The following is a 27,318-nucleotide window of genomic DNA, read 5'->3' on the forward strand; positions in this document are numbered from 1 at the left end:
TTGTTGAAGGATTCATTAAGATGCTTCTACATTATTTTATTTTCCCCCCATCTTAGAGTTATGTGCAAGTGCAGTTCATGTGGGTCAAAGAAGTATACACCTAGAAGATCAAATTCTACTTGAATTGTTATTAGGAATTTTCATTTTCTATGTTTCGTTACTTTTTTATTTTTCAATTAGGTGGCACTCTCCATATCTATGTAAAGAGGTCAGTATTTTCTTTTAAGCCTTTGTGTTTTTGGCAATCTTTACACCAACCTTGACAATTCCATTAAGACAAAGAAACCAATGATGTTTCATAGTTATCAGAAGGACAAGATCACAAGGACTCATGTTGAAGGTTGAGCAAGCTTGGATTGTAGTTGTTGACTCAGGCAGAGAGGCAGAGTATAAGAATAGAGCTATGGAAGAATTGTAGTTGTGAATGTATAAAAGACAATGTTTATATTTAAAACAGCTATACTACCTGTACTTTACGATTAGTTTAATTCATAGCTATTAGAGCTATGGAAGAATTGTAGTTGTGAATGTATAAACGACAATGTTTATATTTAAAACAGCTATACTACCTGTACTTTACGATTAGTTTAATTCATAGCTATTAGAGCTATGGAAGAATTGTAGTTGTGAATGTATAAACGACAATGTTTATATTTAAAATAGCTATACTACCTGTACTTTACGATTAGTTTAATTCATAGCTATTATTTATATACACGTGTATTAATCTGATTGGTTGTAGAGGCTAGATTTGTATATTGTGGAGTTAGTAAAAAGTTAGTTACTCTCAGACTTTGTATAAATACTTGATGTACTTTTATTTTCTTTCAATGTAATATAAAATTCTCTCATCAAATTCTCATAATAGTTACTTTGTTGTCTCAAATGACATAGTGCCTCAATGGAAGAGCCAGCAAGATGCTCTAAAATATTGGCACCTGAAAAGCTCAAAATTCCATTTTTGACAATTTTGAGTCCAACCTTAGGAACAAACTCTGGCAGCCATGGTATGACTCCACCGTGCAGGTTAACCCTATCCTTTAAGAACTTTTCCGTGTATCGCATGGGTTAGTGACTAGTATATTTATAAATGTAAACAAAACTTTAATTTTTGTACCTGTGGCCCAAAAAAATTATGAGCGTCCTCCACTCAAAAAAAAAAAAAAAAATAAAAAAATAATGAAGGTGGGTCTTTTAATTCTTATATTCAAGAGGTTTTAAAATTTTTTTCTAGAAAGAAATTTTTTTCTCATAAACAAAGGTATAAGAATATTACAAAGGCAACACAATGTCGAACTCACCTAATTATTTTAGTATAAAAATTAAGTATTTAAAGAACTATAAACCAACACCACATGTATACTGTTTTTATTTTTATTTTTTATTTTTTTTATACTAAATTTCTTCTTTTGACTTTCTAGCATTAAAATTTAAAAGTTCTAATTGAATACTATCCTTTCATCTAAGATAGTATAAAGCTCAATAATGAAAAATTGTAATTAATTTTTTTTGGTATTTTCGTAAGCTTTCGAAGAGTGGGACAATGTACGTAGAAAATTTAAATGGTTTTTTATTATTTTATTTTTAAGCAAAAGTCACAAAAACAAAAGAGGGATAAAACGTATTTTTGTCCCGGCCGCCATGATTTTTTAAAATTCATGACACCCCGATTTTCTTTTTGTAAATCTCATGACTGTGGACCTGTGGTGTTAGTTGGAACTATTTAATACAGCTTTAAAGAAGTTAACAAAAGCATTTATATTTAATCAAATTGTAAGTTCCTCTTGGATGAACTGCCATGAGTATAGAATGATAGATGTATACTTAGCATTTTGGATGGTTCCAAAATCTAACAAGCATATTTTTTCCATGGTCAATCAAGGAAAGTAATTCATCTGAAAAATTAAAAAAAAAAAAATCACTTGCTTGAAATGAAAAAAATAAAAACAAATGCAGAGCAGTATGATATGATTGAACTTTAAGGATTAAAGAAAGCAAGAAGTGTTTTATATCGTTTGGATGGAGGCAGGGCACTTGCCATTACACTTAAGTCTTAATTTTTCACAAAATGATTTAATTATCAATATACCAACCAAAGTTAGATATACAAACCAAAGTTAGATATACCAACCAAAGTTTATAGGCATGGACACCAACCAATAGGATATGGATTTACTAGTATATCTAGATTTTTCACATTAGCAGTTAAATAAGTGACATATAGAAAAAAAAAAAAAGGATGGACCTTGTCATATTCTAGACTCTTGCACCTTTTCATATACAGGCCTGAAAATGAAGTTGAAATCGTTTTATTCTAGTGCATGAGTTGGTTTTGAATAAGATATGAGAGATGAGAATAAACAAAATACTTAATTCAGATAAGCCTGCAGCCGACTAAACCCCATCTTAATTATATATGATAGTTATCCAAACCCCCTGAAATGGGCCAAGGTGACGATCGATAAGAAAAACATTCCTTACTCTCCAGTGGTACTAGGAGATAATATATCAAAACATTGAGCTCTGAGAATCCCAATAAACGTACAATTGTCAAAGTGAAATAAAACTTAAAACTATATAAAAGATATAACTAGTGGTCTAGGATTGGTGTTAGATTCAACCTTAATCGGCCACCACAGAACTGGTCTATAATATTATTCTTTACTAAAATGCCGCCAGCACTCCAGAGAGAAAGTGAGAGATAGAAAGCACATTGTTTAAAAAAAAACCACCACAACACTTGTTAATGTCTTCATCGTTAGGATAGTTCTATATCATTTCATGTCACTGCTTGTTCATATCTTAACCATTTGTTAATAAATTCTAGCCACAGGTTTCTCCAAATCTGACCTTCGTCTACTGTCCACTAGGCTGTTAATTACGTACACTAATAAAGTCATTAATGTGCAATATTGTATGGACCTCATGGTGGAGGAATCCACGTAAGATTTAGGTTTTACAACCACGTCAAAGTTTTGTGCAAAATTTTAAGTTATAATAATTTTTTTTAAGTGATAGTTTCAATCTATGACATCCACTCTTAATAATTGTTCTTCGTTATCAAACCAAGATATACTAAATAGTTTATTTTTTAGTGTAAGTAGAAATCAAATTCTTAAACTTTTATTTGGCGACAATAAACTTTATCAATTAAGTTAACTACAGCAATAAGTTATAATAACTTAGATGGTAATTGATATGACAAACTCATCTAGCTAGGCAATTGGCAGAAAGCCATGATCCATTCTAGTATGCATCGGGGAATGTAGTTCATATTGGCCAATGATACAAGGCAATTCTTAATAAGGATTCCATTGTTTTAAGTATCTGATCATACAGAACATAACAAAAATAATGTTCATCAATCAAAATACATAATACCAAAAAAAAAAAAAAAAAAAAAATCAGAATACATAGGAAGTGAATGTATATCTTGTTGGAAAAACTGGTTTTACATCTCATACAAGACGCACAGCGGAAGCAACACAAATATCTTGTTTATTCATGTGAGATAACATGGAATATCTAGAATTTTAGAAACAAAGAATAGAAAAGCTTAGGTTATGTTTGATAACTGTTTTTTCTCCTTATTTTTTGTTTTCAAAAACAATTTTCTATTTTTGAAACTAGAAAACTTGTTTGGCAACTTAAAATTGATAGAAAACAAAAACTGTTTTCAAAACTCAATTTATGAAGGAAATTGAAAACAAGCAAAAGACTGTTTTCAGTTTCTAATGTTCAAAAATCAATGGAAATACACATTTAATTTAATGAATCTGTCTCATTTAATGAGTTGACATTAGAGTTCAAATCCTAGTAACAAAATATTTTAGTATTTTCTATTTTTTTCTTCAAAAAACTATTTTTTTTTTTAATTTCAACTAACCAAACATATTTTTGATTTCAAAAATACAAGAAAATTGTTGTTTCTTTATATTTTCAAAAACAAGTTTTTGAAAATAGAAAACAAAAACTGTTACCAAACATAACCTTACCTTGATGCAGTGAAATTCAAAATAAAAGAAGTTCGAACTTGGGAAGATCTTAAATTTTCATCTCAATTCCATAAATGTCCAAGATGTGTGGTCTCTCAATCAGTTATCTACGCACTTGTTCAAGAGAGAATATATTTTAAGAAAACTGTATATCTCTCTTTTAATCGTACATATGTTTTTTTAACTATCAAAAGGCAGCTACTTTATTTAATAACTCTTATTAAATAAACAACTGATTATCTAATTGGGTTAGCCCAATTGGGTTTTAGTGTGTGGCTTGGGATGGGACCAAAGGGACAAATAAAACTCTAACTCCAATGGGTTTTGGGCTTATCTGTCAACTCTTGACAAGTCCAAAGTTATCATTAATTATATTTAATACCATTATATAAATATAATTGCATTCTAGACTTTATTAATAAAATTAAATCCCAAGACTTTATTATCTAAATAATTAACCCCTTCATGAAAATATTCGTAGTAATACAAAATCATAATGTATAACTGCCACTTTGAAAATTACTACCTCTTGATCCTTGAATACTTGGTTTAATATTTTAAGTTATTCATATATATATATATATATTTATGAAATCAATTTTCATAAAATAAAAATTTTAGTAACTATTTACTAAAGTAGTCAGGTTTAACACTCTGAAAAACCAAACTCATTAAACTTATCTCAAAGAAGTATTTTATATCTCTACAAAGAGACTATGAATTCCATCTTGAGGATATGTGTTCCTTTAGCACTATGTGTGACTGCCCAACATACTAAAATTTTGACCATTGAATTAGATCTCACTCTTGATATATCAAGACAACTTACATTTCATGATTGAGTTCACTATTCTTTCAGGATTGAGAGTTTATGTAAATTAAAGTCGTGAGATTTATTATTCAGTTGACAGTCATTAATAGAATAATTAACCTTATAGCGGTCCAGTTCAATATGTCTTATACACTTAAGACACAACAACATATCAACTAAAAGTTTTCACTTCTATGATTAAGACAAACCATCTTAGTTGACATGTTATTGTCTTCACAGATGAAATGCCCAATTTCATCACCAACTACGAACTAAGATTTTGAGTTTACAAAGAACTTGTGATTTATATCTTCTGTGACTAAATCACATATTATGTATCTCAATGACTATATGATAATGTCCAAATATTCATGTCACCATTATTTTAGATAATAAAAAAATTTCATTATTTATAACATAATGTCATACATAATATCATACATAACATCATACAATAGGATTTTAGGCACTCATCCTAACCTATCTAACTATCTATATTGCATCAAGAATATGTGGAACTAAATGTGATGCATGTGCGCCTAAGAGAACTCCATAACAGGGCCACCAAGTTCCGACCTGACTAAAACTCCAGAATGTAAGTGTGAAAGTGCCTTATGACATGGGGCATGGTCACTAAAGTGATAAGGTTGTTTAAACACATTAATTAGTTCGTAAAAGTATGCACTTTTTTTTAATATTTCCCTTTTGGGTGTGTTTTTTTAATGCTAGGAACAAGTCATGAACTTAAACAATGAATGACCAAGGAATATACTGGCTCTCCCATATCAATGTTTTAAATACAATTCAACCAAAAAATGAAAAGGACTAGTGCCCCAGGCCATATTAAACAAAGTATAAAAGCATGACTATTGGATTTCTAAGTTCTCTTCTATATGTTGTAATTTTCTTTTTAAAAAATTACATTTTTAATTATCATTAGCTCAACAAAACTATTAAAAAAATAAAATTTCCATTACTTCAAAATATGCTCTATATATAAGACAACACAATTCCTAGCCAGTTAGCTCAGCTTTTGACATCTAGTTCTATAGTCTATCTGTCTATGAAAAGTAAAACCGACTTACTTATCATGGCAAAGGTTCATCCCCAAGCAATAATTCCCTCTACCTCCTGCTACCTCACTTCAAATCAAGAAACTTTTACAATATGGATGAAATCTCTAGTACTCAGTGGCAAAGGTTGCACTGTCTTTGATGCTAATGGTCAAATCGTGTATCGTGTTGATAACTACAACTGCAAGTGTAGTAATGAAGTTTATCTTATGGATATCAAGGGCAAAGTCCTCTTTACCATACTGAGAAAGGTACAAGTTTATTAAATATCAATATATCATCATTTTGAAAAGCTGGACTATAAATTTATTTTGCTCATAATTTGTGCTCTTTGTGTAGAGATTCAAGCTGTTCAGGTTTTGGGAGGGCTATAGATCCAGTGACAAAGAGACTGTTATAAAAAAGCCTTGTTTTCAAGTTAGAAAAAGCTTGAGGATTTCAAAAGGGGACTCACCATGTGAGGTTATTGTGGGGTTAGATGAGAATCAATCACATCATTATAAGATTCAAACCTGGAAGAGCAAGTCAGTGTGCAAAATAGTAGACCAATCCGGTGGGCTTGTTGCAGAGGTGATTTTAGTCTTATACCTTTTCTCATTCATTCATTCATATAGAACTTTGAGTTGAATATTGCATAAGTTTTGTGCTAACTTTGTCATGTTTTTCATGGACAGTTAAAGAGAAAGAAATCAACATATGGGGTGGATTTAGGCAGCGATGTTTTGACAATGGTAGTGGAGCCTAATATTGATCACTCTCTCATAATGGGTCTTTTTGTTGTGTATTGTCTTATTAACTGTAGAATGTGAAACTGTGGAAGCAATAGAACGATCATTTTGAATGTAAATATATATATAGCTATACTACACGAGAATGATTGTTCTTGTTTCACAACCATGTGAAAAATATCAATGAACTGCGTTGTTGAGTGATCAATTTGTTCTATAGTTAAGATCATATATTATATACAAGTTCTCTATAATTAGGACTTGAGATTCAGAAGTTTGGAACAATTAAATGCTTAAAAAACAAGCCAAAAGCTATTAAAAAAATAATAATACTACTCATCAAGCAATATTGGGATGAGAGATATGCAAGATAATTAATCAAGTTTGAATGGTTAGAAGTTTGGAGAGTTCAAAATGTGACCACAGACGTTTTAGCCTCTTGTATGGTGAATTATTTGCAAGTTTTAGTTCGATTGCACAAGGTCTTGCTCCTAATTACCAATCTCCTCCAAGTGTCAATCGCTTTAATTATCAGCTCAACTGCTTTGGATAGCAGTGTAATTAGATGATTGTTATGTGTAAAGTCGATCAACTGATTGATCATCCTCATCACCTGCCATATGTATGTCTATAAGGTACAGAGTACCGAGCAATTCGATTGGCTAAACTTGGGCCTAGAAATGGAAAATGAGAGGGAAGTTAAAGGTGAAGTGAATAAAATTTAGGGTAGGAATTGCAAAACGGTAAAACCATATAGCATGTATAGGACTCCATGCAAATATTACGTTACATTTCTGCTAGATACCAACCTCCATTTATCTTCCTCACGTAGCAGTTAAAGAACAGTACTTAAGACAAACATAACAAATTTCGGGGAAAAAAATGATGTTACTGTTAGCGTTGGGCTCCATTTTGTGGGTAGCTATTTGTAATTGGCAGAAGATGGCCTTGTAGGACTCGGATCATTTGGATATCAAGCCCAGATCTCACAACCCGTGGACAATTATTGGCTATCGTTCCACTTTGAGCCTGCAAAACAAAGCCCAAAACCCAAAAGAGAGCATCAACAGTAATGGGAATACTGGTTTATATTTAGCAATAAAATAAGGAAAATAATTCTAGGTACAGTGGTACCCACTTCTCTTCTTCTTTTTTATTTTATTTTAGAAGATGATACTCACCTAATTTCACAATATGCCAACATGTTAATGGTGTACAATAAGTTCATTTTTCATCAAGCACCTGTTGTGGTCCCATTGGTAAATAATATTGTAATCCAATCATAAGTTAACATACAAGCATATTGTTTTGAAATTGGATGTGAATTTGAGTGTGTTTGTAATAATACCAATTTAGCAATAAGATAACACAAAATATAAAATTTGTAGTTAAATGAGAATAAGCTTGAGTGAGGAAGATCGATAGAGAGTGAAAATTAGTGTGAGAAGCATGACCCAAGAATACTAGGTTAATGTGTCTTAATGTAGATACTCAACTGATAATATTTTACTTCGTAAATATAATATAAAGGATTTTATAATTTGAAGTTGCCACTTGATTATTTAAGATAAAATCAAGGAAACCAAAAATTGACAAAAATAAATTGTTATTCTAATGAATTTAAAATACACAGTCTTTGAAAAAAAAAAAAAATCGGACTCAAGTACAACATTGGCCCAAAAGGTTGGAGTTGTTTTTATTTTGGCCCTTTAAATTTTAAAATTTTAATTTTTATGAATGGATAAAATGAATGGCCAAATGAAATTTTGAAATGTAAAGGGTAAATAGAAAATTGAATCAAATATGAAAGAGAAAAATGAGAAATTTGAAACGAAAATGGTGAATATGAAAATAGAATTAAACATGAAGGCCTAAAAGGTGGTTTTCAATCAAGTAAAAGATTAACTTTGAGTGAGAATATTGTACAAAATATGGAGAGTTCTACATGTTAGGTTTTTAGATAGGAAAATTTCATGACTTTGTAATATTTTGTCGTCTATAATGTGTGTCATAGTCCAACTTAAAAAGACCAAAACCTAAAAGAAGATAGTTGTTCAAGATTTCGATATCCATTTGATTGATACTTAATTGATCGAACAAGTGATTTTCAATGGCTACTTGATCGTTGATTGATCGATCGATCGAAAGAAGAACTTCAACTGACCTTTGATTGAAGCTCGATTAATTGAAAATTTTGAAAAGCGAATTTGACATGTTTGTATTAAAGTAGGTTGGGGCCTAGGTTTCTGTGTCACGCATGCAAACATATAAAGGACCATTATAAACACGGCTACTTAGAGGTTTTTCCAAATTGCTGCCGTGCACTACATAAAGAGAAAATAGAATTGATCAACTTGTGGGGTTAGAAATCCATATACATAATGGAGTTGCTGTACTGGTGATTAATAGCTAAAACCATAGAGTTTATAATTCCAGTAAATGTTGATGCGAAGATCAAACATTCAGGGAGAGTCATTGGAGTTCATTAGTGGGCCTGATTGTGATTATAAACGAGGTTCATGAGAAGGGATTCATATACAAAGAGTTTAGATGGTCTAGAGCTGCTGTGGGGTCACGTTAAGAAGTTTATCTACCGAATAGATATGGTCTAAGGTCATGGGTATGCACTAGAATTTTATATAGTGGATTTTCTTATTAACGGTAGAGGTATCCTCAGAGTGTAGTTTATTTTGGAGTTAGTTTCCATTGGTTTTCATTTTGTCTGCAATTTAGGTGTTCTTATTGTTGGGAAAATTGGTTTTGCATCTCATACAAAAACACACAACAGAAGCAACATAAGGATCTACTTCATTCATGGAAGATAACATGGAATATCTAAAATTTTAGAAACAAAGAATAGAAAAGCGTACCTTGATGTAGTAAAATTCAAAACAAAAGAAGTTTGAACTTGGGAAGACCTTCAGTTTTCACCCCAATTCCACTTATGCCCAAGATGTGTGGTCTCTTAATCAGTTATGTACGCACTTGTTTAAGAGAGAATAAATTTAGAGAAAACTGTATTTTTTTTTCTTTTAATCATACTTACGTTTTTTTAACTATCAAAAGCAGTTACTTTATTTAATAACTCTTATTAAATAAACAACTCATTATCCAATTGAGCTAACATTTTGGGCCAGCCCAATTGGACTTTAGTGTGTGGCTTGGGATGGGACCCAAGGGATAAATAAAGCTCTAACTCCAATGGATTTCGGGCTTATCTATCAAAATTACCATTAATTATATTTAATACCACTATATAAATATAATTGCATTCTAGGCTTTATTAAATTAAATCCTAAAACTTTATTATCTAAACAATTAACCCCTTCATGAAAATATTCGTAGTAATACAAAGTCATAATATATAACTGCCACTTTGAAAATTACTACCTCTTGATCATTGAGTACCCGATTTAATTCTTTAAGTTATTCATATATATTTATGAAATCAAATTTCATAAAATATAAATTTTATTAACTCTTTACTAAAGTGGTTAGGCCTAACACTCTGAATAATCAAATTTATTAAACTTATCTCAAGGGAATATTTTATATTTCTACCAAGAGACAATAAATTTCATCTTGAGAATATGTGTTCTTTTAGCACTACGTGTAGCTGCCCAACATACTGAGATTTTGACCGTTAAATTAGATCTCACTCTTGATATCAAGGTAGTCGATACCGTGCCAGTATGTACCATATCGGTATCGAAACACCAGCATGTCGTACTGGTTTAAATACCGTCCGATTTCAGGCATTACCGGCAGATATAGAAAAAAGTTTTTTTTTTAAATTTTTTTTTTTTAAATTTGTAATTTTTGAATTTTTGTAAGTGTAGAATGATAACTTATTTGCATTAACTTATTAGTATTATTTGTTTTCTTAGCATGCAATGAACAATTAAACTTTCTATTTTTTATATTGTGTTTTTTTTTTCTTTCTTTTAATTGATGCTAAAGTCTAAAATCATGAATAATTTGTTTTGAATTGAAGTAATATTTTATGGTAAACTTTTATATTTATTAACACACACACACACACATATATATTTATAAATATAAAAAATAATGGTAAACCTGAAACAGTACACCGGTATTGACCAGTATCGAAATATATCGTTCTACTGGTCAAATCGGTACAGCCTCTGGTATAAGATTGTCTCCCTTGCCTGATATATCAAAGGATATCAAAGTAACCTACATTTCATGATCGAGTTCACTATCCTCTCAAAATTGAGAGTTATGTAAATTAAAGTCGTGAGATTTAATATTTAGTAGACAATCGTTGATAGAATAATTAATCTCACAGTAGTCTAGTTCAATGTCTTATACACATAAGACACATCAACTAGAAGTCTTCACTTCCATGATTAAGACAAACATCTTAGTTGACACGTTATAGTTTTCACAGATGAAATGCCCAATTTCATCACTGACTACGAACTAAGGTTTTGAGTTTATAAAGAACTTGTGATTTATATCTTTTGTGACTAAATCACATAAATTACATACTATGTATCTTAAGAACTATATGATAATGTTCAAATATTCATGTTACCTATTATTTTAGATAATAAAACAACTTCATTATTTATATCATAATGTCATACATAATATCATACACAGCATCGTATAATAGGATTTTAGGGCACTAATCCTAACACTTATGTTGTTTGCTTATTTTGTAAATTTGGTTTTTCATTATGACTATGGTTGTTTAATCCAAATTGTTTTCACCATATATTTCTTAATTAATCTGCATAATTAATGAATGGTATAAATTAGAACTTTCAATACATACATATGTAATTGAATTTGCATGAAAGAACGTTAACAAGTAGCTAACTTGACCCACCCTCCCTTAAAAGTTACCATTACTTTTGAGTGGAGTTGTGATATGTCTTTGTATTAGAATCCCTTTCCCTCTCCCTTGTGTGTGTGTGTGTGTGTTTGTTTCTCCAAAAAAAAAAAAAAAAAAAAAAATCTATCACAAAGGAAAATACCTAGTCACCATTATCTTCTATTCTATTTAGTGCTGAACTTACTCCAACCAAACATAATACTCTCTCTTTTTCATAATTTAGATAATAACTTTCATAATTTATCCTTTCCTTAAAAATTGAAAACCCGATTTTCATTTCAAATTATTAAGGCTAGTTTTAAAAAGGCGTATCTTTTTTAAAAAATTTACTTTCAAACCGGTTTAGAGGAAATTTCTTTTAATTTGATAGTTAAAAAAATTACACATGTATAATTTTAGTTGCATGACATTTTTAATGAGTCATGTGATTTGTTTAATTTAAACTAGTTGTTAACCCGTGCTATGCACGAAAATTTACTTATTTGTGAGGTAGACTAAAATAATTTTATAAAATCTTAAATTGATTAAGAAACTACACCATTGCATGATTTACTCTTGTATGACTTCAATTTGTGTTACAATTTGATGAAGAAGTCATTGTTTGAACGTGCAATGGCTTACAAGAAATTGGTCAGACAATTTCAGATACTATAAAAAAATAACTCAAAAATTTAGATATTAAAACTTCTGAAAGACAAAAAAATATTAAAGAATCAGATGATTTACTGCTTAGAAATTATTTGTTAGGTTCTAAGAAATTAGGAACTAATGTATTAGAACTTCAATATGTATAAGACTTTGATCTAAGAGTTGATCTTTGACCCTTGTTGTCATGGATTCTTGGAAGTTCTTATTGCTAAAATTCCAACTTGTCTACTTTTGGTTTGTGTCTCTTGTTGCATTTGTTAAGTCTTCCCTTGAGTATCTCGGTATAATTATATGTGATGATAATTATGTGTGCTACACTACTTTAACCGCCTTAAAGGCACGTGATTCTTGTCTTTGGTATTTGGATAGTGGTTGTTCTAGGCATATGACAGGAAATAAGGCTTTATTCAAGACACTTTTTGAAAGAAAGATTGTGGCTCTTGAATGTATCCCTACTGAACGTTAGAATGCTGACATTTTCACCAAACCTTTTGATAGAAGTAAGTTTGAGACACTTCATCAAGTAATTGGTGTGATTCTATGTCCCTAGATATATTTGGCTCTCATGGTCCTTGTGCTTCATCTCACTATTCTTTGTGACCATTCTTCTTTGTTATTTTTGTTTTCTTTGTTTTTAGGATTTGCATTGCATAACATTCATGCATTTCATGCTAGGTTGTTTTTGTTATTCTTTTCCCCCCCCCAAAAAAAAAGGAGGAAAAGGAAGGAAATGTGTTTTGCATTAATTCTCTTTGATTTGAAATTAAGGTTGGTCATACTATCTTTACATAACATGTTTGTGGAGTTCAAGTCTTCTATCCCACTTTTCCTGCTTCACTCTGTACTCCACCAATAAAAACTTGCCACGTGTTAACATAATTAATTAAATACTATCATTATTGACTTATTAATATTACCATTATTAATTAATGATAGTATTTAATTAATTATGTTAACACGTGATAAGATTTTATTGGTGGAGTATAGAGTGGAGCAGGAAAAGTGAGACAGAAGATTTAAACTCATGTTTGTGTACCTTGTTTAGCTTGGATGAGCATATTTTACTACACTTTACTAGTTTTAGCTTTGTAGTGCATGTTGTGTGGGAGTTGTTTATAGTTTTTGACTAAAAAATCCTAAGAGAAAGGTATAAATAACCATCTCACCATTGTTTACTAGCCAATCATGAACAACTTAGTGCATATCATATAATTTTGTGCTCGAGAAAGTGTAACACATGCACAAAAAGAACATAAGGTGTGGCCTCGGCTTATAATAATAAAATTGGTGTGTACATTATTAAGATATAATAAATTCAAATTGAAATAAAAATAGTGTGTACATTATAGGGCAAAACAAGAAACTTACATGATTGCAAGTTTGTTTTCTAGAAGATGTGAGAGTTATATGTTGTAACTCTTTAGGTGATAGTCACTTTCAAACTTATGCGATTAATTTTGTAGAAATTGTGATTGATTACAATCTACATATCATCTCACATGTATCTCAAGTTATTGCTAGTTACACACACTACACAAGTTATTCTTTGCTAAACTTAGTACATTATATTGTGTGTGATCTTGTTGTGGCCATTCAAGATTAAAAGTTCCTTGATTTTGATGTAAAACATGTTTTAATGTTTAAAGTCTTTGAGGACAAATTGATTGAAAATCTTGTTTTTGGAAGATCTAGATTGAATTCAAGTGTTTTTGAAAAACTTTACATCTCATACTCATGCATTTTATTCATAAAACAATGTGCTTTGAGGAGTTTTTGCATTAAAATGCTTTGTTTTTCAAAAAACTGATTTTTCCAGATTTTCGATTGATCAAACCTGTTGCTCGACCGATTGAAAATGTGATAAAAAATTAGGTTTGAATCTGCCTAGCTCGACCGGTTCTCGATTGAGCTGGATTGATTCAATGTGATTTTCGACCGATCGAAAATCGGTTAGAAAGTTTTTTAAAAAGCTTTTCTCATGTGTTCATCACACTATTCATACTTTTTCAAAAAGCTTTCTCTCTCTTCTTCTTCTTCGACCGATCCACTTCAAGTCAATTTTTGTCATTTTCTTCCAAATTTTTCTCAAGGTTTTTGTCTTCAAGTGCTGGTAAGACCTTTTCACCCCTTCTTTTTCATTTTATTTACATTTTTCATGCATTTTTCATGCATTTTAGGTGAAATTTTTTAACCTATAGATTTTTGGGGTTTTTGATTTTAGTTGGTTTCTTTCAAATTTGATCACTGGGTTTTTGTTCTTAGATGTTGTAAACATGTTTCCCATGCATTAAGTTGATCAATTTGGTGATTTGAGAACAATTTGAAATTCTAGGGCTTGAAACTACATGAAATTGAGGATTTTGTTCAATTGAGCTGTAATTCGTAAAATTGACTTATGTAATTGATTAATTATGTCATTATATGATGATTTCGATCTAGTGTAATGGTTAATTACTCAATTTGGTTAAATTTTTGAAATTGGATTTTTTAAAATTTGGGGTTTTTGTTCTAAAACTCTTGAACATGTGTCAAGTCAATTGTTGGTTCATAAAGTAAAATTGAACTGTTTTCAATGCATTAGAGCATGCATCATTTGTTCATTTAGTTCATGCATCATATAGATTGATATTTTCCATTGTGTTTGCTCTCTAACCCTGTCTGATGCAGTCTGCCCTTGTGTGTTTTTTTTTTCTTTGTTTCTTTTTTTTCCATTCTTTCCGATCCTTAGCATCATGGTTAGGAAGTCTAGAGCTTATAAGAAACCCTCCACCTCCTCTACCCCTGTTTTCCAAAGTGATAGGTTTCTTAGCTCAAAAAATCTGGAAACCTTTGAGAAATTGAATGTCTATAGAAAGGTGTGGGCTGAGCGGAAAGTGATTTTAGATGTGGTTGATCCTGAGATTCGTAGGAGTTTTGATCGTAGGGGTTGGTTGCCTCTTTTAGATGTAGGTCATCCTCTTCCGGCTGTTTTGATCAGGGAGTTCTATTTGAACCTCTCTGTTCACTCCACTTCATCCAACATTTAGTTTGTGAAGAGTTGGATAAGGGAAGAAGAGTATGTCATTACTCCTCAGGTAGTGGCCTCTACTCTTGGTGTACCTTTGGTACAACAACCTGTTTATCTTTATGATGAGACACCTCCTCTTGACAACATCATGTCACTCATCACTGGTAATACCATTCAGTGGGGTACTGATCCTTGTATCACCTCTCATGAGCTTACTGAGCTCAATTATATGTTTTTCCGGATTTCATGTCATTCCATTTGACCTATCTCTCATTTACATACTATTTCCATTGAGAGATGTGTTTTTTTGTATGCTCTTGTCACCGATGCTTCTATTTGTTTTTCCTCTTTGTTTATTATCACTTTAGTTGAGGTTTATAGGAGTAGCTTGAAAGGACATGGTCTTTTCTTTCCGGTTTTTATTCATAGAATTTTGTTAGATTTGGGTTTAGAGGATTTTCCTGCATCCGAGCTTGTTCATATCATCGTCCCCATAGGTGCCACCTTTCTTAGGCAAAGAGCGGCTCAGATAAAAGCTAGCTCTAAACTTCGTAGAGTTGAGTCTTCCACAGGTGATGCATCTTGGCCTCCTCCATCTGGTGATCCATTTGCTGAGGAGTTTGTCGATCCCACCGCCGTTGTTGATCCTCTGCCTTCTTCTTCCAGTGATGCTTCCATTCGGAGTATGTTGGAGACTGTCATGACCGTTCAGGCGGCGCATTGATAGATTTTGGTGGATGTGCTTGCTGAGCTTTAGGCTTTATGTGTAGATTTGGCAAGTGTTCGACATTCTTCCCTGCCTCCACCTTTTGATGATGAGTCTTGATTGCCCTCTGGCAATTTGTCACAAAAAGGGGGGTATTTATGCATGTTGATAGGGGGAGTTTTTGTTGATAGGGGGAGATTTAGATTGTATCTAGGTGCTTCATGGTGTATTCATTTTTTTTTTTTTTTGGCTCATGATGTATTTGTTTTATTAGTTATATATGTTAGGGGGAGACATTTGTGCTTTGCGTTTAGTATTTTTATTGTTTCCTGTTTCACATATGGTACAGTTGATTATTGATTTATATTTATGAGGTTATTCATGATATATGTCTTTTATTTTTCTGTTTTGTGAAATTAAGAATTTATTTTGGTTTTACTTGTATTTTCCACACATGCGTTTATGTGTTTGTTGATTGTTACAGAAATATACAAGTTGATTCAGTCGTGCTGTTGTTTACACTGGCAACTGATAGATAGTAGTTAAGTTGAATTGTTTTTGAGCATTTTGTTGTAATGAGCTGTTTTGTAACTTTGAGCATTTTTGTTTTGGTATGTGTTTTGTCATAGATTGCCAAAGGGGGAGTTTGTTAGGTTTTAAGAAATTAGGAACTAATGTATTAGAACTTCAATATGTATATGTTAGCAAACCATGATCAAAATGTTTAGTCTAGATTTAGGCTGCTCAAAGTATGGTTACGTGTAAAGTTGGAATCGAGTAATTGCAGGAAATTACTATTCAATTTCTGCAAGGCTTGATCAATCGAAAATTAAACTCGATTGATTGAAGCTCATGCAGATTGTTTTTTTGTAGAATTTTCCAACTCAGCCCAAGCCCATATGACATGTAGGGTTTTATGTTTTGCTTCAAGTATAAAGAGAAAAACCCTAGCCACGTTTTAAAGGTTGTTGATATACTGTGTGTGTGAATCTCTTGTGAGATTTAGAGGTGTTTACCTTCATACATACTTAGGGTTATCAAGATCAAGATTAATGTTGAGAGCTTGGTGATCTCTTCAGTTGCTGTTTCGAGGGCTTAGAGAAAAACACAAGTGAGAGTACTTGTGGTTGTTGTGGATTAAGGAAAGAAGTAGTCCGTGGATTCGGAGTTGTCACGTGGTCGTGATAGTAAGTTTTCTACTCGAGGTAGCAATAGGATGTTAGTGGTCTAAGTCGCTATTGCAAAACTTTAATTCTTTTATAGTGGATTTGTTTTATCTTGAGGATAGCTAGTGTTAGGTTCTAAATTTTTAGAACAATTGGCAAATCATAAACACAACCTTGTCTAGATATAAATCTTAGAGTCTATAGGTTTTATTAGACAATGCTCAATGTGATTCAAGTCAAGATTCAAGAACATACAAGCTGCAGGAAGAAAATTTCATAATCTGTCTGGTTCGATCAATCGAAAGACAGGCTCGATTGATCGAAAGTCGTATATGCAGAATTTTAATTAAACCCAAACAGCAGTTCAAGCCCATTAAGGATTAGGGTTTCTAATCTACTTCTCCCAGTATATAAAGGAAACTTTAAGCACGTTTTTATAGAGCTTTTCAGAGAGAAAAGAGTGTGCCTCTTTTGTATTTAGGGTTTTGTTCCTAAAAACCTCTCTTATATCTTCTACCGGTGCTATTCCTTGAAGAATCTCAAGATCCGATATTTTAGAAGTTGTTGCCTTCTCTTATCATCAAAAGTGTTGATGATCTAAACCTTCAAGGGTGGTATTGGAGTCACAAACAGGAGAGTTTGTGTTGCTAAACCTTTGAGTAGGATCTCAAAGTCACAAACGGGGGTGTTTGTGTTTTGCAAAGGTCAAAGAAAGAAGGAGTCCGTGGATTCGGAGCTTGCACGTGGTCGTGTCAGTAAGTTCTACTAGTTGGTAGCAATAAGAAGTCGAGCATGGGGGCTTGTAAGTCTTATTGTATGAATTTCGATTCTTTCTAGTGGATTTGCTTTTTACCTTGAGGATAGTTAGGTTAAATCCTCCCCAAGTTTTTTATCGGTTTGGTTTTCCTGGGTTATCATATCGTTTGTGTTATTTATCTTTCCGCTGCTATGCATGATATGATTGTTTGATTGTGATAACCTAGATTTGTAATTTGGACTAAGTAATTACTTGGCTAATTACCTAGGTTAATCTAATTGTGTTTTTAAGGGATCCAAAAACTAACAAGTGGTATCAGAGCGGGTTGCTCTTTTGTTTTAGATCTTTTGATTTAAGAGCTGATCCTTGACCCCTGTTGTCATGGATAATTTGAAGTGTCTTTCTGATCATGTTTCTGCTCATGCTTCTGTTGATTTTATTGATGCATGTGAAACTCTTCGTAAGGAATTATTGAAATCTATGAAAATTGCTAAGAAATTCAAGGAAGAGTTAAAATTGGCTAATCTTGAAAAAGAGGAATTGATTGTTAGATTAGATGAATCTAATAAAAAGAATGAATTTTTGAGAAATCAAATTTCCTCTCAAGATGAGAAGATGAAATGCTTGGAACAAGAGTTAGTTGAATCTAAAGCTAAAATTGAAAATTTGACTAGTACCAAGCCTGCTGTTGATAACAGAAGTGTTTCTATTTCTCTTAAGCCTAAAACTGAAAAAGTTTATATCCCTCATTTTAAGAGGAAGAATAAAGAAAAGACTTATTTTACTAGGTTAGACAAAGGTAAAAGTTCTTATGTTGACGCTGAAGTTTCTAAACGTAAGTCTAAACCTACTGTTAGAGAGCATAATAAATCTGTTTTTGTGCCTACCTGTCACCTTTGTGGTGTTGTTGGTCATATTAGACCAAATTGTTTTTTGTCGAGGCAAGAATCAAAGCCTGTGACCGGAAACCCCACTAGGAATACTGATGTTCCTAAATTTGTTCCTGTCTGCCATTTTTGTGGTGTCCGTGGTCACATTCGTCCTAATTGTCATAAACTGAAATTTAAGCATTCTATATTTCAGTCTAGGATTTGTGATGATATTTCTCCTGCCATAAGTCCATATAAATTGTTTCATATTTTTTTGAAAAATTTGAGCTTGTTGGCTTGTGAAAGGAATTTGCAGAATTTTAGTCTCTCTCAGAAGGTTGGTGTAATCCCTCAAATACACTCTGCTTCTCATGGATTTTCACCTACAAAGCCGAAGACTCGTGCTATATGGGTGAGAAAAATTTCTCTAAGGTGAGTGTTGCTGACTTGTCCCTGATTTAATTCTTTCAATTGTTTGTGGACATGTTTTGTTTTTGTTGTTTTGTTTTTTAGTTTTTTTTTTTATAAAAAAAAAAAATCCAAAAACATTGAAAATTTTCAAAAAGACAAAAATATTTTATTTTGTGTCTAGTTTTATTTTTCTTGAGGATTACATGAGTTATGATATCTCTCTCTTGATTTAGAACATGCTTGACATTGTGGAGAAACTTGAATAGTATGTGTTAAATAAGTGCTAAGTTATTTATGATTTTGTGTGAGTATGTACTAGTTTGTACATGTACTCAAGCGTTAATTAAGAAATTGATATTTCTTGTTTGTGTACCCTCTATAGCTTAGTTAAGCACTGTCATGCATTGCATTTGCATTATTCATTTAGCATAATGTGTGTTTTTTGTTTTTGGTCATAAATATTTTTAAAACCAAAAAGATTTTTGTGTTTTGTATTTCACATCTTGGATTTATAATCAAGGATTGGCCATATTATCTTTACATAACAAGTTTATGTACATTGTTTAGCTTAGATGAGCTTATTTTATTGCACTTTACTAGTTTGAGTTTTGTAGTGCATGTTGTGTGGGAGATGTTTATAGTTTTGATCACTTTGTTTTGATCTTGAAGTCACATGTTTTTGACTGTCGGACTTGAACCTTTTGAGAAATGCATAAATAACCATCTCACCACTGTTTACTAGCCAATCATGAACACCTTAGTGCATATCATAAGATTTTGTGCTCGAAAAAGTGTAGCACATGCACAAAAAGAACATAAGGTGAAATCTCGGTTTAATTGCTTAATACTTAAAATTGGTGTGTACTATTAGACTTGATGCCAAATCACATAATTAAAATTGGTGTGTATATTATGAGGCATAAAATCAAGAAATTTACATGATTGCAAGCTTGTTTTCTAGGAGATGTGAGAGTTATATGATGTAACTCTTTAGGTGATAGTCTCTTTTAAATTCAACGTGATGAATTTTGTAGACTTTGTGATTGATTGCTATTCACATATCACCTCACATGTCTCTCAAGCCTTTACTAGTTACACACACTACACAAGTTACTCTTTACTAAACTTGGTACATTATATTGTGTGTGATCTTGTTGTGGCCATCCAAGATTAAAGTTTCTTGATTTTAATGCAAAATGTGTTTAATGTTTGCGCTTTGAGGACAAATTGATTGAAAATCTTGATTTTGGAAGATCTAAGTTGAATTCAAGTGTTTTTGAAAAATTTTTAATCTCATACTCATGCATTTCATTCATGAAATATTATGTTTTGAGGAGTTTCTGCATTAAATTGCTCTGTTTTTTCAAAAATTTGATTTTTCCATGCATCATTTATGTTTAGGATTCACATGCATTGCACTGTTTTTGTATCCATCTTGCAGTTTTGCAGTCGTATCTCTCATTTTTTTCACACATAACATGCATACACTTTGCTAAATTAGGTACTCAACTTGATTTAAAAATTGATTGATTAATTTTTGAGTTATGTACTTTCTAGTATATGCTATTTTTATGTGTGAATTGTAGAAAATTATTTTCTTAAGCGATATGATGGATAGTTAATGTGCAAATATTTTCTCTACTCATGCAACTGTTTATGGGTCACATAGTGCCATGTTTGCATTTTATTGAAAGAGAGAATATTTTTTCTTCATGTGTATCCTCAACTTCATTTTTTTTAAAACTTGGTTTGTGTCTTTTTATTTATCCCCAGCCCCTTTATTTTTCCCCGAAATTGTTTTTCCCAAAACTTGTTTTGTTTTTCCTATTTTTATAGGGGGAGAAATTTTTTTTAACCTTTGTGGTTCTTAGGGGGAGTTGTTGCTCTTCATAGGGGGAGTTGTCTCTATTTTCTCTTACTCTGTTGCGTATGTTTTCTGTCTACCTTTTGATTAGGTAGTCTTTGTCAATACGTGACAAAAAGGGGGAGACATAGATGACCTGTTTGTTTTGTTTAGGGGGAGAATATAAAATTTTTTTTGTTGTATCTAACTTAGGGGGAGAGTTAGTTTATTTTTATTTTTTATTTTTTATATTCTGTTTCATATTATTGTTTATATGTCTTTCTTTCCACACATGCGGTGATGTGTTTGTTGAGTGTTTCAGGAAAGGCAGGTGCATTCTGATCAAGACCTTCTACCTCTTCTTGCAACTTCTAGGTTAGGAGTCTTAGATTGGGATTTGTGATGTAATTGGGCATTTTATTGTATTGGTTTGTTCTTGTATTTGAGCATTTCATTTTGTATGAAAGTTTTGTCACGAATTGCTAAATGGGGAATTTGTTAGGTTCTAAATGTTTAGAACAATTGGCAAATCGTGAACACAAACTTGTCTAGATATAGATCTTAGAGTCTATAGGTTTTATTAAACAATGCTCAATGTGATTCAAGTCAAGATTTAAGAACATACAAGCTGCAGGAAGAAGATTTCATAATCTGTCCGGTTCAATCGATCGAAAGACAGGCTCGATCGATTGAAAGTCGTATCTGTAGAATTTTAATTAAACCCAAACAGCAGTTCAAGCCCATTAAGGATTACGGTTTCTAATCTACTTCTCCCAGTATATAAAGGAAACCCTAAGCACGTTTTTATAGGGCTTTTCAGAGAGAAAAGAGTGTGCCTCTTTTGTATTTAGGGTAAAAAGCTCTCTTATATCTTCTATCGGTGCTATTCCTTGAAGAATCTCAAGATCCGATATTGTAGAAGTTGCTGCCTTCTCTTATCATCAAAGGTGTTGATGATCTAAACCTTCAAGGGTGGTCTTGGAGTCACAAACAGGAGAGTTTATGTTGCTAAACCTTTGAGTGGGATCTCAAAGTCACAAACGGGGGTGTTTGTGTTTTGCAAAGGCCAAAGAAAGAAGGAGTCCGTGGATTCGGAGCTTGCACGTGGTCGTGTCAGTAAGTTCTACTAGTTGGTAGCAATAAGAAGTCGAACGTGGGGGCTTGTAAGTCTTATTGTATGAATTTCGATTCTTTCTAGTGGATTTGCTTTTTACCTTGAGGATAGCTAGGTTAAATCCTCCCCATGTTTTTTACCGGTTTGGTTTTCTTGGATTATCATATCGTTGTGTTATTTATCTTTTCGCTGCTATGTATGATATGATTTTTTGATTGTGATAACCTAGACTTGTAATTTGGACTAAGTAATCACTTGGCTAATTACCTAGGTTAATCTAATTGTGTTTTTAAGGGGTCTAAAAACTATCAGCTAGGTTAAATCCTCCCCAGGTTTTTTACCGGTTTGGTTTTTCTGGGTTATCATATCGTTGTGTTCTTTATTTTCCGCATTGTTTACATGATATGATTTACTTGTGTTAACCTAGATTTGAATAATTTACCTAAGTAATCACTTGGCTAAATAACTAGGTTTAATAACTTGTGTTTTAAAGGGTCTAAAAACGTACATTATTGAAACAGAAAAAAAATATATGTCTAAACAATAGAGAAATATAAAATAAAATGGGTTACATTCAAAAGAATAATTTCAATTATTGCAAGCTTTTTTATCTTGGAAAAAACGGCCAAAGAGAGTTTTGTGGTTCATGTACGAAAATCACTTTTTTAAAAATACATGAAAAACCATAACATAAGAAGAGCTCATACCTTTACTTGGCTTTAAAAAAATATATTGGGGTTTGCATTGCTTTTATAGTGTTCATGATTAACCTCGCAAATTTAGAGATAAATTATCAACGTTTGAGTTTGAATTTAAGTTGGACTTGTTAGAGAAATAGAGTTTCACTCCTTGTTAAGTTTGGATTAATTTAAAAAAAAAAAAAAAAAAATTAATGATGAGTTTGAGTTTAAGTTAGCTAGACTTGTTAGAGAGATAGAGTTTCACTCCTTGTTAAGTTTGGACTAAACAAAAATAATTTTATTTAAATATTGTGCTGACGTGGAAAATTGTGAGAGTTTCAGAGGATTCGGTTATATATATAGATAATACACATAAATAGTCTATTATATTGACACATAGTGGATTAGAGGACGTTCCTTCTAAAACCTTGCTAGCTTTTTTAAAAACATGATCAACAGTATGAGACTGAGAGATAAATAAATCATGATCTTAGCTCATTACTTTATCTTTCTTGACATCCACACCAAGGCTAATCTGTTAGAGCATTCACATTAAAGCTCTCAAATGCTAAAAATGCTATTTTTTACCATTTTTGAGATAAAAACACATCTACATTAAAGTTGCTAAATCTTAAAATTTTTAAGATTTAGCTACAGTACAATCTCATATTTGAGACCGCATTGTAGCTGAATTGTAAAAGAAAAATTCTTTTTTATTCACTTCAATGGCTCTCTCTCTTCTATCTTTCTCTTTCCTCTCTTACTTCTTTCTTTTCTCTTCTCTCTCTGTGCTTCGCCGATGTGGTTTGTTGATGATTGTGCTCCAGCATTGGTCGTGGGTCGTGGTCTGATGTGCTCCGACGATTTTGTGGGTTTGGGTTTGTGGGTCTGAGTTCATGGTTCTGGGTTCATGGGTTTGGGTTCGTGAGTCTGCGTTCGTGGATCATCAACGTGACTGGCATGGATCGTTGAGTTGACTGGCGTGGACCGTTGACTTAATCGGTCTCATTGGCGTGGGTCATCGACATGGGTCTCATCAGCGTGGGTCTCTGATCGTTGTGATGGTCGTTGGAATTGTGGTGGCTAGTGGTCGGTGGTGGGTATGATTGTTGGGTTGAGACAATGAGACCGAGAGGGAGAGAGGGAGAGACAGTGAGACTGAGAGGGAGAGAAGGAGAGAGAGAGAGAGACAGTGAGACCAGAGAGAGAGGATGAAAAAAATAAAAACAAAAAAGGAATAAAAAATTATAAAGAAATAATATTTAGATGAAGTTGTAAAAAAAATAGAAGTTTTGATGTTTAGTATATTGTAAAATGAGGTGTTAAAATTGTAAAAGTAGTGTTTTGAGATTGTAAATGCTAAAATTTTTACAATTGCAATGGAAAGTACATGATATCAAGTTCAAAACTTCAAACCAATTAATAAACATATTGAATCTGATAGAATATAATGTGTTAAAAAATTACACATTTGTTAGAATATAATATGTGTTAGAAGATTTCACGTCAAAGTCTATTTGTATTTGGACCCATTACGTATATATTTGTTAGAACATAATATGTGTTAGAATATTTTATGTCAAAGTCCATTTATTAGACCCATTGCACCGTCTATTTGTATTTTTAAAGGTAAAACGATAGACTAATTTTACTCTCATTAGTAAAAGATTACAGTAAGTTCCTCGTCCTTTCATGTGCATACAATAAACATACTTGGCTACATGTGATCCATTTTTTTAGTCAGCTATTTGGAGAGTTTCAGACACTTACCCACAGGAAATAAAAAATTGATCAATACCGAATATGAACCTATGCTCAGTCATTTGTGTTCTTTAATAAATCTGATAAGATTTGAGCATATGACATCCATTTTACTCTTATAATGGTTGTTCGTTCTCAATAGTTCAACACATTGATAGTCTGTTTGGATTAAGGGGGAGGGAAGGAGAGTTGGCTGAAAATTACTCTAATTTTTGGACAACTCTACTCTACTCTTCTTCACTCCCCCTCCCCTTCTTAATTCCAACAAACCATAATTGATATTTATTTTTTTATACATCAAATTTTATAAGAATATTTCAACAGGATTTTTGAACGGCGAGTGAGGGTATTTTGGGAATTTTATATGAGAGAGAGAGAGAGAGAGAGAGAATGTGTGTATGTGTGTGTGTGTGAGAGTGAGTGTAATTTCGAATTACCACTCCTCCTCGGTATTTCGGGAAGCTCAATTTGGCTTCTGTTTCCTCCAAAGCGTTTTTCTTTGGACACAAAATGGCAGCGTTTTACCCGAAGCTAAGAGCAAAGAGTGTGGAGTAGTGAATGAGAAAGTGGATGGGATCGATTTAGGGGCAACGAATTCGGCGATGGAAGGAAGGAAGCCAAACGCTGAGTTTTTTCTGAATATGTTAAAGAATGATGGTCTAGTGATGGGTCTGTTGTTTGATGCGCATCTTACGCTTGAGGAGATTTGTGCTCTGGTATGAGGGAATTGGAATTATGAATTTTGTTTTTGTTTTGCATTTTTTGGTAATGGGTTTGTCAAATTTTTTGTTTTGTTTTGTTTTTTTTCGGTTTTGGAAATTGTGATTTGTGACATTGAAAATTGAAATTGTTTTGAGAGAAGAAGGAAATTAGAACTGGGGTTCTCGGTTGGGTTTTGGTTTTGTGTTTTGGGTAATGGGTTTGTGAAAGTTTTTACCTTTTGGAAATTGTGACATTTTAGAATTTAGAAATCCGGTGATGGGTTTTGTTTGGTTTTGTGTTTTTGGTAATGGGTTTGTTAAAAGTTTTTGTCTTTGTTTAAGCAAGAGCTTTATTAATTAATTAATTTTTATTGGTTTAATATGACGTTATTTGGTTTGTGAATGCGGTATTTGTGCTTTGGTCTCTAGTTTTTGGTAATGGGTTCTTGTTGAAGTAATTGTTTTTGGGCTATGTTTGGTTGGTTAGTAAATGTAGGAGAAGGAGATGAAAGAGGAAAAAAACTTAAATGATAGTTTTGGGGTTTTGGATATGGGAAACTTTGGTCAGGTGTGGACTGGATTGTTAAATTCTCTTTGATATTGTGTAAATAACTTTGTTGTTTGTTTGATTCATCTGTGACAATTTATTTTTAGTGTGGTATCGTGTTGGATGTTTCACCATTGTCACTAGGTCTTGAAACACTAGGTGGTGTAATGACAAAGATCATCCCAAGAAATACTACTTTGTCGACCTCCAAGTCAGAGGTGTTCTCCATAGCCACAGATGGGCAGATTAGTGTTGATATTAATGTTTTCCAAGGAGAGAGAGAATTCGTTAGGGACAACAGATATCTACGCAGCTTTTGTATGGATGGTATCCCACCTGCACCTCATGGGATTCCTCAAATTGAAGTGAAGTTTTGCATATTTTTGAATGGTATTCTTTTGGTCACTGCGGTTGACAAGGGCATAGGGAAGAAGCAAGGCATTACCATTATAAATTTGCCCAATGATTATGAGGTATGTTAAAATATATAGGGTTTGGATAAATGTTTGATCTTTATTTCAGTTTTTAGCATTAGGTCAAAAGATGAAAAGGAACAAAGCTAAATGTGTCAAAATATGCTGATGCAAAGGATGGTTAATGAAGCAGAGAGGTTTGCAAAGGATTACAAGGAGAAGAGAGGTGCCATTGACACAAAGAACCAAGCTGAATCTATTGTCTACCAGACAAAGAAACAGCTCAAGGAACTTGGAGAGACAAGGTTCATGCCCTAGAAAGAGAACCAAGTTGAATCATTGACACTCATGTATTTTTTTTTTTTTTACCTTGTAACAACACTTATTTTTTCTTGAGCACCTCTAGTATATCTTATTGTTAATTAAGATTAGGCAAAAATGCACTTTTGGTCCCTATATTTTGGGTCAATTCTTATTTTGGTCTCAAAATTGATTTCGTTACTAATGTCATTCCTAAAAAATGAAAATCGTTTTTAAAATGGTCCTTGCCATCAGTCAACTAACGGAAAAATCCTACGTGTCTAACGGAATGTCCTGCTTGCTGACATGGCACTGATGTGGCCATTAAAATATTATCAAAAAAGATTATTTGGCATTTTTAAATGCCATGACAGCATTTAAATTAATAAAAAAAGCCACATCAGAGTATTTAAACTAACGCTGTGTTTGGTTTGTGTAAAAGCATTTCCGGAAAATATTCCATTTTCTGGAAATGCTATTTTCCGAAAAGGAAAATGTTTTCATGTGTTTGGTTGCATTTCAAAAAGTTTTTCGAAAAATATTTTCTGGTGTTTGGTTGTGTTCTTGAAAATACCATAGAAAACACATTTTCTACTTGTTGCTCATATTTTCTCACATTTTCTCGGTTGCCAAACGAATATATAATCCCATTTCTCAATTGATAAACACTGAAACAAAACCCAATAAAAAAAAATTCATCAAATCCGGTCAAATTCATCAAAACCCAACCATTTCTCAATTGCGATTCGAAGTCGAAGTCGAACGGCGAAGTTGAAGTCGAAGGGTGCGAAGTCGAAGGGCTCTGGGTTCATCGACGAAGTTGAACGATGAAGTGGGCTTTGGGTTGCGATCTGGGCTTTGGGTTCGCCGACGAAGTCGAATGTTTGGTTGGATCGGCGTTTGGCTGGATCGGCGTTTGGCTGAGCT

At 32.5% G+C, this 27,318-nt stretch overlaps 2 protein-coding genes across 2 annotated transcripts; both read left to right on the forward strand.

The window, feature by feature from the left end:
- The first annotated feature begins 5,815 nt into the window (after positions 1-5,815).
- Positions 5,816-6,815, forward strand: LOC126703386 (protein LURP-one-related 11-like). Its single transcript, XM_050402343.1, has 3 exons — positions 5,816-6,130; positions 6,219-6,449; positions 6,554-6,815. The coding sequence occupies exons 1-3, from the start codon at positions 5,870-5,872 to the stop codon at positions 6,686-6,688; spliced, it is 627 nt and encodes a 208-aa protein (XP_050258300.1). The 5' UTR covers positions 5,816-5,869; the 3' UTR covers positions 6,689-6,815.
- An 18,217-nt stretch (positions 6,816-25,032) lies between these two features.
- LOC126704166 (stromal 70 kDa heat shock-related protein, chloroplastic-like) lies at positions 25,033-26,486 on the forward strand. Its single transcript, XM_050403191.1, has 4 exons — positions 25,033-25,146; positions 25,628-25,699; positions 25,786-26,149; positions 26,261-26,486. The coding sequence occupies exons 1-4, from the start codon at positions 25,033-25,035 to the stop codon at positions 26,407-26,409; spliced, it is 699 nt and encodes a 232-aa protein (XP_050259148.1). The 3' UTR covers positions 26,410-26,486.
- The last annotated feature ends 832 nt before the right edge of the window (positions 26,487-27,318 follow it).

This window comes from Quercus robur, chromosome 10 (assembly GCF_932294415.1).
Source record: "Quercus robur chromosome 10, dhQueRobu3.1, whole genome shotgun sequence".
NCBI lineage: Eukaryota > Viridiplantae > Streptophyta > Magnoliopsida > Fagales > Fagaceae > Quercus > Quercus robur.